Raw genomic sequence first — 13,066 nt, 5'->3', positions numbered from 1 at the left:
TAGTATTAATAGTAGTTCAAGTGTCTGTCCATCTGTATTCCGCTCCCGGTGCAGTACATCATCCACCGAACTCGCAATATTTTGCGCAGCTGTCTCCGCTCTGAGCGCTTGTGAGTCATTTCCTTGCCTCACCGGTCACAGCATAGCAGAGAAATTTCCAGATCTAGCATTTCTTCAGCTTGCAGCTGGGAGGCTGGCTGCCAGCAGCTGCCAGCGTTCTCCCACCAAATATGCATTTTTATACTAAAGAGAAGGATGTCTGCAAGGCTAGTGTATAAAGCATGATGAAAAGAACTCTTCTGCCTGTCCCCATTACCTCATGACTGGGTTATTCCTTATGTGTCCAATATTCTGAGCTGCTGCTCCATGCTGTTAAAAGATTTCTGTAAGTCACACCAGCAGACCACGTTCAGGCTCCACCCCCTGGTGCAAGTCCTTACAACATTTTCATTCTCTGAGTGATGGGGTTTCTTAGAGGCTTAATGCAGGTATGGCTTCTGCTGCTGGGCCACAACCTCTTGTAGATCTTCTGGATGGGTAGGTGCACCTCTCGCTGGTTTAGTCTAGTTGCTGTCTCTGGTTTCCTGCAATCATCTTTGTCACCTCACCTTTTCAAGAAAGAAGGCAATCGCTCAGGAAGATAGGGAGGTTATAAGCACTTGCTGCCCTAATCATGAGTCAATGCTTAAATTTATCCTAAATTTATCCTTAGGTCTTATGACCTTACTTCTACCTAATGCAAGTGATATTTTTTTGTCAGATTTTTTTTCCCCCTCAAAAAACTCCCCACTACAAAGAGTGCTGACAGGCTGTTGCTCAGATGTGATAAGGTTGTTGTTTTTCCACATCGATAACGTGGTATTATTGATTGTTTTGGCTATTAATCTGTTGCTCGTGTGAAGAGAATAAAAAGCTAAAGCTTTTCATCTGAATGATGGTTTAGCTGGGTGTCTGTATGTTTAGAGCTTTCGGGTCAAATGAAGTTTGCAAACCCAGGTGTATATTTTGCAGCTCTTTTCGATAGTGTGCTTAGTGAAATCTGCAGAGCAGTTCCCTGGGGTTCAGTTCCTTGCTCATCAAGTTTGCAGATGATGCTAAACTGGGGAGACTATTTAGTATGCCAGAGGGCAGAGCTGCCATCCAGAGGACCCAGATGTACAGTAGGAATGGGTCCACAGGAACTTCATTAGATGCAGTGAGGACAAATGGGAAGTGCTACCCCTGGGAAGGAGGCACTCCTGCGGCAGTCCAGGCTGGGAATGGACAGCCTGTGGCCCTGGTGAGCAGCTGCCTGTGGGCCAGCCCTGTGCCCTGGCAGCAAGGGCAGCCAGCAGCTTCCTGGGCTGCACAAACAGGGGTGCAGCCAGTAGATCAAGGGCAGTGATCATTGCCCTCTGTTTCTCAGCACTTACTAGATCATATCTAGCTTCTACATCCAGTTTTGGTTCCCCAGTGCAAGAAAGAGATTGACAAACCAGAGTATATTCAGCAAAGGATCTCCAAGTAGGCTGGGAGCTGAAGCACTTGCCAGGTGAGGAGAGGCTGGAGGATCTGTGTTTCCTCAGCCTGGAGAAGAGACGGCTTTGGGCAGATCTAGCAGTAGCCTTCTAGTAACAGCAAAGATGTTAACCAAGAAGATCAAGCCAGGCTCACCACAGTATCCTATGGTGGGATGGCAAGGAGCAACAGGAGTAAGGTGAAGCCAGAAAGGTTCAAACTGGATATTATGATGAAAATGGATATATGGATGAAAAATGGATATTCTTCAGGAGGACAAGTCAGGCAGTGAAACAGACTGCCCAGGGAATTTGTACAGTCTCCATCCTCTGAGGTTTTGAGGATCCAGCTTGATAAAGTTAGAGGTTTCTTCTGGCAGAGCTGTTTTACTATACAGCACCTGTTCTTTTTACTTCAAGTTGCTTCTTTGAGTCAATAATAATAAAATTTGAACAGTAGTCTTGACCTATGTGTCAGACCCTGATGACTCTTCTAATTGACTGCTATTGGGTCCAAATCACTCTGAAGTTAGGTTGTGGTCTGACTGTAGTAGGTGGTGGTATTGATTATTGCCTCTGCTGAGACTAGAGTTCATGTATTCAAGTCTTCCTTCTTTCTCACACCAAGTTCAAACGGGTTGGTTGAGGCATCATAGCTGAGGACATGCTGTTGATATGTATTACTTAGCCTGTACCTCCACTTTTCTGGATTCTGAAGGCAGCAAGGTTCTCATTCTGTCCTGGCAGAACTATGATGACCCTCCCATCCTACCAGCTTGCCATGGGGAGAGGTCTGAGGACACTCAAAGGGCAAAGGCTCAACAGATACTGCTGCCCAAAGCTGCCACTGCCTTCATTAACAGGTGGTTTTGTTATGTTTTCTTTTCTTTTATCAGTATAATATCATGTACATGCTTCCAGGAACTCTTATTTTGTTTTCAAGACCAACTTATTCCTTTCATTTTTCACTGAAATACTTTTTTGGTTCTTTACCCTCTTCATACTCTTTTACACTCAACCGATCATGTTGGCCTGATGTTTTCATTTTCTCCCCTCTCCCACCCAACAGTTAACAAGGTCATGTCACTAAATGCTCTTGTTTTTTCAGCTAATTAGAGGTACCTGAACCTTGAAAACAAAGTAAAGGATTTTTATTCAGTGAGTTAGTCTGACACTGATAGCAGCTGCCATAAAAGGTATGGCTGTCTGGGTTTTACTGGTGTGTGGTGATCAGTCAATAACTTTGTTGTGTAAATGGCTAGTTTAAGTACAAAACCTGTGACTGTTTTTCTTGCTCTCAGTGCTCAGCATCATACAGAAAAAAGGAAATATACCAGAAGGTTAAGTGTGTGGATGAACACCAGATCCAAGTGGATGAAAGCTTCTGTGATTCTGCCACAAAGCCTCCATCGACAAAAAAATGCAGGATAGCTCCCTCTAAATATGTTGTGCTTACAGCAGAACTGTCACAGGTAAACTAATTATACCGCTCTCACATCTTTTATATAACTTTATGTTTAAGAACGTTCTATTGCTGTAAAATGTACATCATGTGTGTAGAGAGAAAAAAAACAACCCGAAGTATTTTCACCTGAATGTGGATGTATAAACTTTCTCCACATTGAACCTTCCAATCAGCCATCATTATTGTAGATTTTTTGTAGGTTAAGTAGATAAAGATTTAATTTGTAGATTAAGATTGTTATCAGTCTTCTGGTAGCCCCTCTGGGACCTGTGAACACCAGCTAGAGGATGGTTGCCCCTACCAGCAAGGTTCCTCTGCTGGTTCCCCAGAAAATCTCTTGCAAGCTGATCTCACTGAAGTTAAACTAAAATCTTTTCCTTGATTTCAGTGAAGTGACAGATCAGTGCCTTGTTTCCCTTACGCATCCGCACTACCTATGTGTGCGTGTACTGCAGCTGAGAGGGAACTGCTCTGCACCCTCCGTGAGCTCTGAGAAAAGGGCAGCATGGGACTTGCCATCTCTTTGCATGCATAACTGTTGTAGACCTTCACCTCTACATGCCAATGCACAGCCCCGAGGTGGCACGCATCAAATTACAGGCTTTCGCCAAAGCCAGGATCAAAGCTGACTTATCTGGAATTGCAATGCTGCAGAAAGGTTCAGTTTCACAGAAATAATGCCTGTGCTTGGGGATTTTATTTTAGTGCTCAGCCAGCTGTGGGTTTGGTTACCAGCAGAGGATCACGTACTGTGTTGGAATCCATTCTGTTCAAAATCAGCATGCCCGTGGCCTTCGAACTCTAGCGTACCGAGAATGCCCAGTAGAGCCATCCCCATACATTCATAAATGTGATATCAAAGGATGCTCACAAGCAGCTACCTGGAGAGTGGGGAAGTGGACTAAAGTGAGTACAGATGTGCAAGCTCATTTTTGATAGCTGCCTTCAACACAAATGAATGCCAAGACTAATTTGCTGACATAATTATATTAATTATTTACTCCCTTCTAAACTAACTCTTGATGGCTATCCGCATCTAGTGCTCAGTGTCTTGTGGAGTGGGGGTAAAGGAGAGAACCGTGGAATGTATGGCTGAAAATGGCTTATCCAGTGACTTGTGCCTGCCACATTTAAAACCAGATGCCAGAAAGATCTGCCGTGAAGAAGAATGTAAGTGACAGCTGTAATTATCAGCTGAAGTTAATGTTTTCCCAGGTTACTTACAGAAAAGCTATAAATACGCTTGGAGCACAGTTATGCAAAAGTAAGTCCTAAAACTAATTTCTATAAATGAAATACATTAATATATGATTTAATAATTCATTTTGAAGGTGAAATTCTTACCACCTGCAAAGACATCCAGATTAAGAAAGGGATTAGAAAGGATGGTGAATACCTACTTAACGTTAAGGGAAGGATAATAAAGGTAATCTTAATATTTATGAGTTTTTATGAGCACATATTTTTATGAAATAATATTTTTCTAATAAAGATTTTGCTAAATGGTTGTGTTTTTTTCTTCCAGATTTATTGCTCAGGCATGCACTTAGAGAATCCCAAAGAATATTTGACATTGGTGAAAGGTGAAGCAGACAATTTTTCTGAAGTATATGGATTCAGGTATAAAAGCGGTTTTGCAACTTCATGAAGTGCATTTATCCCTTCCAAAATAAAAGAATAAAATGATATTTACCTTCTGTGAGAACAGATGAGTAGAATTCTTTTCTTGATTTTCTGTTTGGGCTATTCAGGCATATGAACACATATGCAGAAATGTGTATAATTCCAGGCTGAAATTGTGTTAGTTGCTCTAAATTTTCTGTCTTAACTTTAGTAGAAATTGCTTCAATCCATATTACTGTTTCAGCTGAGCCAAGATTAACAGCTGAGCTTCTTGTTAAGTAGCTGTAGTTCAGTATTTTTATGCGGCATAGTGCAATGCAATTATTTTTCACTATGAAGTTATGTTATAGAAAAATGTCAAAAGGAATCTTAAATTTTTGCTATTCTCTAGGCTGCAGAATCCATATGAATGTCCTTTCAACGGAAGCAGAAGGCAAGACTGTGCCTGTCGAAATGATTACCTTGCAGCTGGCTTCACAGTTTTTAGCAAAATAAGATTTGATGTAGCTTCTATGCAAATTAAAAGTAAGCATTTTGGCAATTTTAGCATTCTATTGAAATCTATAACAAATTTAGCATCCTATTGAAATTGCACATGGTCATAATTATCAAATTGCCATTTTGACCCACTTATAGATCCCGTTGGGCCATTTTGGGGCAAACAAAACTCTTATTTCCATTAGGAATTCAATGGGAATTTCAAAGAAAAAAGAGAAACCACCACTAATCCCCTTGTTAGTTTGTGTCATGAGTCTTACAGTTCATATTTTACATGTGAACTAGCTTCAGTTTCTAAGGTTTTACTCTCATTATTCCATTTCCTTTTAGCCCCTGGCATGTTTTTCTTGGAAAAGTCTTCCTAGGCTGTGGTTAGTCCCTTCTCAGACCTTGGCAGACATAGTAAATGTGCAGGGAATCTTGCAGCACTTCCACCCCTGCCTGAAGGCGGCAAGGTGGCTGACAAGCACCTCACTTGGAGCTGTCTCCAAGTGCGGATCCATCCTCCTCCCAGTCCCCTCACATCTCAGGAAGAGAACTGGGCTTGTAGGTTTGACTGGTATTGCATTAACCAAAATAAATATTTAAAACATAAGTTCTAAAACAACGCATCAAAACACACAAAAAAATCCTCCAAACAAACAACACCCCCCCCCAAACAAACTAGAAAACCCCGATGTTAATGCCTTTTCACGCTGTTTTACCTGAACTTTTAATGCAGCAGTTTCAGTGCTGAGTAATTTTCTGTTTTCTAGCCACAGATTTTGTTTTTGCTCAGACTCTACTTGGGAGAGCAATTCCATTTGCTACAGCTGGAGATTGCTACAGTGCTGTCAGATGTCCACAGGTATTTAATTTCTTACCTCCTTGAAATGTGCATGTCAGAGAGGAAAAAATAAAATCTGTTTGACTGATTTGGAGCTGTAAAGTTCTAAACCAGTCTCCTGTTCTGTCTAGTCTGTGTACTACATTAATGAGGTGTTTTTTTCTTACTCTTCTCCATCCTGTTCCACCATCTCCCCTTCACTCCCCCTTTTCTCCCTTAAATTGTTTACTCCACACTTTCCCTTTAGGGTCCATGCATGTATATCCAGCTTTCTATGTATTTCATGTATTGCTTTCCCTCCCTGTGGACATGATGTATCCTTTGTTTCCCCTAATACCTTCTTAATCTTTCTTCTTTTCCAATGACTTTCTGTTTCTACAATCTTGCAGAATTTTTCTTCTCTTTTCTCTCTTTCTCTCCTGATCCTTCATATCCTTGAAGACTAGCAGAGGAAATCAGTCCTGTTTAGCAGTATAATATAAAATGTATACATCCATTGGTGTGCCTACATTAGTGTTTTAGTTTGGATTGGATGGTGCTTTTTAAGTTAATCTCTGTATTGTCCCAGTTTACTGTCTGTTGGTTCACATCATGGAGTGATCTTGAAAGACATGGACGGGACGCCTTCTGGATGAAACTAAATCAAAGAGTGAGCTCCAGAAGAAGGATCTTAACACACTCTAACTGCTAATGAGGATTCAGTCTACGGGACTAGATGAGAGTTAGTCTGAAGTAAAACCCTGATCTGTGTAATGTGTATAGACCTTGGGCTCTCTGACCCAACATTTCCACTCTAGGGACCTGCTCGTCATGCAGTGCCCTTCTTGCTAATGCAGACGTAGCCCTAGTCCGCACTAGTCAACCCAGGCTGTCTTTGGAGTCTGTTAGCGGAAATGGGATTCCCTAGAAAACAGATCAGTTTATCTTACCCTATTAAAACACCTTACCATGAGGTCAATGGTCATCTAGAAGTGCATGTTTCTTTTCGCTGATGATAAAGAGAGTTAAGATTGACTAGCTCAGACTTGTGTGGAAGTGAATCCCTGCTGTCCATCTGTCCTAGGTGCTTAAACTTAAGACAGGCTGTGGGTGGACACATTCAAGGGCAGCTAGAGACAATTTACGTACAATTTAGGTTCAAATGAAGTGCCTAAGTTAGGCAGACTTAACCCCTGACAAGGAAACAGTTGGATTAGATACCTTCAACCTGCAAACTCTTTATGCTTAGTACAATACAAATCTATTTGTAATCTGCAACTTCTGTTGGGAAATCATTCTGCTTACATGGTTTTGCACTGATGCATTTCCATCTTTAAGAACTGTACTGAAACTGATGTTTTAATGCAGTAAAAAGGCCCCCATTCCTGTGCTCTCAGTCCTTCAAATCTGTTCCTGACCTTGAGTATGCTGCGTGACGTGTCAGACAGCTGATAACCTGTCATTATAACTGTACATAGCACCTCTCATTTGTTTTTGCAAAATGGTATCTTTGGGCCTGTTAATTGTGAAAAGCATTCCACACTGTTTGTATGCATTTCCTCCAGATGCTTTATCCATTAAATGGAAATCTTCCACTACGCTATCCATATAAACTTAAGTTAGTTCAGCCTGAGTATACGAGTGCTTAAAACAAATCTGCCATACCAAACAATGTAAGACTGAATTTTTATGAAGGAACTTCAGTGAATCGTAAGAATAAAGGCTGAATGCTGTATTTTTATACATGCACACATACATATACCCACACAAATATTTATATATATATATATATATGAAAATAGATATATATGACAATATTAAGCAATAAAATACAGAAGCTACCATACATAACAGAAATGTTATCTTTGCTAAAGCTTTGATCTCAGAATTTAGGCCATTTTAACCAAGTCTGAATATAGAAATTTGGGTCTTCAGTGAATTTTATGAGGTGTTTTCTGCTTGTAGCGATGCCTATACTGACCATTAGGCTCTTTGTGGACATCGTACTTCTTCCCAACATATTGCACTTCAATGTGAATGCAATTTAATAATTTTCTGTACCCGTTTGTTTATAAAGCAGGGCAGTTTGTTGCTTTGATATATTTCTTGTTCTCATATGAAATGACTCTTCTCAAGCTAGTTTTCAGAGTATATATTTGCATAGGCACAGATTTTAGAATTAATAAATTGTTTTGAATGGTTTGTATTTCAAAACATTCAATTTAGCAATAAATTTATCTATTTGAACCTCATCTTACATTCATGTTCAATTATGCTATTTCTTATACTAAAAACAAATGGAAGATACGATGAAGATGCTTGGACAGTGTACTTGCAAAAATTTGAGAATAGATGGCAAAGATGTGATTTGTCCAATTTCCAGATAGCAGTAGGTCCTGATTGCATTATTTCCAAATGTTCAGGCACTTAAAAAAAAACAAACCAACACAAAAGTCTTCCAAGAAACTCATCAGAAAATTCCTCATTCTTGCATGTTGAACATCCATATCTTTTGTAATTTAAAAGTTAATATGTAGAAAGAAGACTAAAATAATTTGAATTGTCTGATGTTAGTTCTGTGTTCAGACTCTGCAGACATGCTACAGAGCAGCTGATGCACAGGTACTACTCATTGCAGAATAACTCATTCAGGTGTCTGTACTGTGTCCAAAAAAAGAGTATAATGCAGTGTAGGTAACCTTTAGTACCTTCGAGTACTTAATGTCTCGATATACCCTACATGATATGCACAGATATGCCAATGTAAAGTATTTTAGTGTTTTGAACTCTGTTTATCAGCTCTGTATCTTACCAATTTTTTTTTTTTTTTTTTTTTTTTTTGTGTGTGTGTGTGTGTTAGGGACAGTTCAGCATTAATTTGGCTGGAACAGGTCTGAGATTATCCAGTACAGTTAGGTGGATTGCTCAGGGCAACTATGCAACTGCTGACATACACAAATCCCACGTAAGTCAATGTTGTTCTCCTTTACCTGCTCAGTTGAATATTACACCTCCAGAGGTGTAAGTGATGACTCTCCTAGTGAAGGCTAGTTGTGAATCAAAAATAGTGTTAAAGGTCTCTGACACATCTAGGTGTTCTTCCAGATGCAGTGCAGAAACCACATTTAATCACACTGCCCAGAATCTAATCCAGATCAACACTGCCTGCTTACCCTTCTCTTACAGATTTTTAAGAGCCTATTGTTATAGTAACCAGGTTTGTTAAAAGTTTTGAAGATACTTAATAATACTTCAAAAAAAAACCAAACCACAACACCCCAACCCCCCCCATTTTATTAAAGATACCCTACTACAGAGGATCCTTACAGGTGGGATTGTGTGGAAAACCAAAAGAACCGTTGAACAAGAACAGTAAGCGTGTGCAGTTTAAGACAGCATTGGGTGGTAAGCTGGGAAAGAAGGTGTACAGTGATACTGAGAAAAGATCTCTGCGCCTATTTTGCTAATTTGATGCTGTATTTGTAGGTACGATATGTCAAAATGCCTATTGTGTGCAAACCTCAAGGAGCTTTTTGTACAATTGTGATTTCAATCACTTTTCTTGATTGACTGTTCTCTGTCTGATCCTCAGGATGGTACTAAAATATATGGAAGATGTGGAGGATTTTGTGGGAAATGTATTCCTAACACAATTATTGGTCTCCAACTTCAAATACAGTGAGAACTCTGATGTGGTAAGAGCATCAAAGCAGGGACATCTGCCATTTAAGTGCAAATTGTAGGTGCTTTGTATATATATATATATATTTAAATTCTTTCATCTCTGTAATGGTCATGACTGCGGTGCTCACTACTAAGAATTCCTGTTTTCTTCAGTGTTTATTCAGGGATGTGTTGTCTGTTTTGGGGCTAGTAAGTGCATAAATCACAACCATAAACCTTCAGGTTTTAATGGAGAGGCATTCATTCAATGTACAGTATGTATCAGCAAGTACATTGCACTGAGATTACCATTACCATTGGTAACAGTCTGAATTGTACTATAATTGTAAAACTTTACCTGCAACTAATTAGTGGAATTCTTTGTGCAGTATTCCGTAAAATTTACACCCTACTGCTGTTCTTGATCAACTGTACTAAAGTATAGAAAGGAAAGAGTTATTGCTATATAGAGAAGACTGGTAATAATTTCAAATATGACAGATTTTGTGAAACCTTTTAGGAGTTATCTGTCACAAACTTACAGCAGAAAAGCATATAACCAACATACTTGAGATAGTTTCTGTAGTTCTGTGTGTTCCTCTGTCAGTAAACATTTTTTTCCTCATCCATTTCATTATATTCTTTGTGGTGCTCAAATACTAGCAGTAACCCTGAGAAGTGTGGTTTAACCTCTGTAGTCTCTATAGCACCTGTTTAAATGTCTAGGCTTAGTTTTGTTGTGGTTACAGGAAAAGAAAATAAGGAAACAAATTGTTTGGAAATCTAATTTTGAATCCATACCTCTCATCCCAGTGTACTGTTAAAGTAGTGCATTCTCTTTACCGTAGCATCTAATATGTGATTGCACAAATATGTATTTAACTAAACGCTTCCCATATATGCCTTTCTCCTTTATACTGGCCGATGGCATATTAGTAAAGGCTGTAGCCTGTGTCCCTCTTGTATTCTGATTCTACATAATTTTCAGGAACCTTGGTGAAACGCTGGGCAGAAGCCTCATCAGGCCCCACAGTGGTTGTGGCGTCAGTTTCATTTTTCAGTGTTTGTAAATACAGTTCTAACATCTGCTAGTTAAAATTCTTTCCTTCAGAAAAGTGTATGAAAGAGTTACAAGGTTTATAAAACAGTCTAGCTCTTGATTAGTTGTGTTGTATTACTTTACAGTCCAGAACTGTAGAAATGTACTCATATAAAGATAATGCATTTCAGGGCCACTCTCAGGTATTCAGAATAAAATTTTCTACATACATTATGTACCAGATAACTATATGTGCTTTTTCTGACAATGTGCATTCTGTAAACCAAATATTTATCTTGCATGCCAGTACAATTGGTAGATCAAATGGCAGCTGTATCATATTTTTACCCATGAAGAGTTAGCCATGAATTAACAATATGTATTAATTAAAAACAATACTGTACCACAGAAGTGTAAGCAGCTACTTTTTAGATAACACATGTAGGTAACTATTTTGTGATCTCTGCATCAGAAATGTATTTTTGCACTATGTGCCTTATATTAGTTGTAAACATTAATAAGAATATAAAACATTATTTTCCTAGAAGTGTTTACATTTATAATTAAAATCTCGTAATTTATAAAATATTTATATAATAAATATGCTTGTGTGAATGGTACCAGTGTAGTTTCACTTTTTTCTTTTTGTATTCAACACATAGTACAAAATGTTGCAAAAACACTTCAACTTGTTTATGCACAGAGTAACTACATTCTTAATACCTCTTCACAGTAGCATACATTGACGTATACTGGAATTACTGCCACACAGGCAGGTTATAGTCATAGCAATGTTTTCCATGGAAGCACACTCTACTTCAGAGGTATGAACTCTTTGTCTGTGTGTTCTTAGTCATCCCCCCATATTCACCTACACATTTCTTGGGCGGTTGCCCTGTAAATCATTCACTGAAATCATGCAGAAATCCAAAATAATCTTCCTCCTCTTTGTGCTGAACTTGGATCAATTCCTTTAGAGCATGGTCCCTTGGCATCTGCTTTGGCAGAAGGGGAACTGCAGTCCACCTCCATCCCCAGGAGGACCATTTTCTTTTCAGCCCTGAACGCCCATTTAAGAGTTAGGAAGCGCTCAGCTCTGCTGCCATGAAATCACTGAAAATCCACTACAAAACAAAGTTACTTTTAACCCAATATTCAACACGGTGTGTTTTTATTGGGTAATAGTAGTGATTTTTGAGTAAAAAAGTATTTTCTATAATTAGAGCAAACCCTGTGGCCCAATGTCAACTGCTGCACAGAACAGCACTGTGTTTTATTATTTGCTGCTTATTTTCTTTCTTTCATCCTTGCTTTCTAGTTTCAGCCCTAGTGCAGGGAGAAAGACCTTGTGTGTTCTGGCATTTTTTTAATTCCTTGTTTTGGGATTTTGATTTTGTTGAGAAAAAGGACTTAATCACCCCAATTCTAACCTCATCCCAAGGGCAATTGGAGGAAAACGGGAGCCTGATGGTCAGCTCTGAAGAATTCGAAGAATTGATGATGCTGATGTGTTAGAAGGTTCATGCAATAAAATTAGAATCATGGTCTGTACTTGTAGTGTGATGTTTCCATCTCCTTTAATTGACATTGCTGTGGATTTCCATTGCACTGGGCAGCTGAGATGCCTGCCAGTGCAGCAGGGTGCTCCGTGACAGTGCTGTGAGCTCCACCTCGTGGGGGTGTGTGCGCTGAGCTGCCCACGGCTGGTCACAGTCACACAGCTCTCCAGCTTTGGCTGATGCTTAGGAAATGAAATGCTGAACTATTTCATACAGGAAAAAATAGTAATTCAGGAATGCTAATAGTTAAAAGTGATTGTAACAATATTTTGTCAGATGTCTTCTAGGACGTTTTCCCATCAGTGACAGCAGCAAATACTAGGTGACACAACTGCACTTACTTGCTTGTCTGTACACACACACACACACACACACATTTAGTGTTTACCTGAATATTGAATGCTGAAGATGGACTACTAGATCATAGAATCACAGAACGGTTTGGGTTGGAAGGGTACTCGAAGATCATCTAGTTCCAACCCCCCTGCCATGGGCAGGGACACCTTCCAATAGACCAGGTTGCTCAAAGCCCCATCCAGCCTGGCCTTGAACACTTCCAGGGATGGGACATCCACAGCTTCTCTGGGCAACCTGCTCCAGTGCCTCACCACCCTCATAGTGAAGAATTTCTTCCCTATATCTAATAAAATTACCCTCTTTCAGCTTAAGGCCATTCCCTCTGTCCTATCTCTACATGCCCATGTCAAAAGTCCCTGTCCAGCTTTCCTGTAGGCCCCCTTTAGGTACTGGAAGTCTGCTGTAAGGTCTCCCTGGAGCCTTCTCTACTGCAGGCTGAACAACCCCAACTCTCAGCCTGTCTTCAGAGGAGAGGTGCTCCAGCCCTCTGATCATCTTTGTGGCCCTCCTCTGAACTTGCTTCAACAGGTCCCAGTTGTAAAAAAACCCTGTTGGTCACAT

At 39.8% G+C, this 13,066-nt stretch overlaps 1 protein-coding gene across 1 annotated transcript in view; it reads left to right on the top strand.

Moving 5' to 3' along the window:
- ADAMTS20 (ADAM metallopeptidase with thrombospondin type 1 motif 20) overlaps positions 1 to 11,209 on the top strand; it is a 100,238-nt gene extending 89,029 nt beyond the window's left edge. Inside the window, exons 31-39 of the mRNA XM_080391326.1 lie at positions 2,798 to 2,968; positions 3,667 to 3,867; positions 4,002 to 4,131; positions 4,293 to 4,387; positions 4,487 to 4,581; positions 4,976 to 5,109; positions 5,838 to 5,929; positions 8,748 to 8,852; positions 9,480 to 11,209. Of these exons, the coding sequence (XP_080247452.1) occupies positions 2,798 to 2,968; positions 3,667 to 3,867; positions 4,002 to 4,131; positions 4,293 to 4,387; positions 4,487 to 4,581; positions 4,976 to 5,109; positions 5,838 to 5,929; positions 8,748 to 8,852; positions 9,480 to 9,569 (1,113 nt within the window). The 3' untranslated portion in view covers positions 9,570 to 11,209. The remainder of the gene's footprint in view (positions 1 to 2,797; positions 2,969 to 3,666; positions 3,868 to 4,001; positions 4,132 to 4,292; positions 4,388 to 4,486; positions 4,582 to 4,975; positions 5,110 to 5,837; positions 5,930 to 8,747; positions 8,853 to 9,479) is intronic.
- The last annotated feature ends 1,857 nt before the right edge of the window (positions 11,210 to 13,066 follow it).

The sequence above is a fragment of the Falco punctatus genome (genome assembly GCF_963210335.1).
Source record: "Falco punctatus genome assembly, chromosome: 6".
In the NCBI taxonomy this organism is placed as follows: Eukaryota; Metazoa; Chordata; class Aves; order Falconiformes; family Falconidae; genus Falco; species Falco punctatus.
Note: the sequence above shows the minus strand (reverse complement) of the source record. Positions and strands in the feature narration are given on the sequence as shown.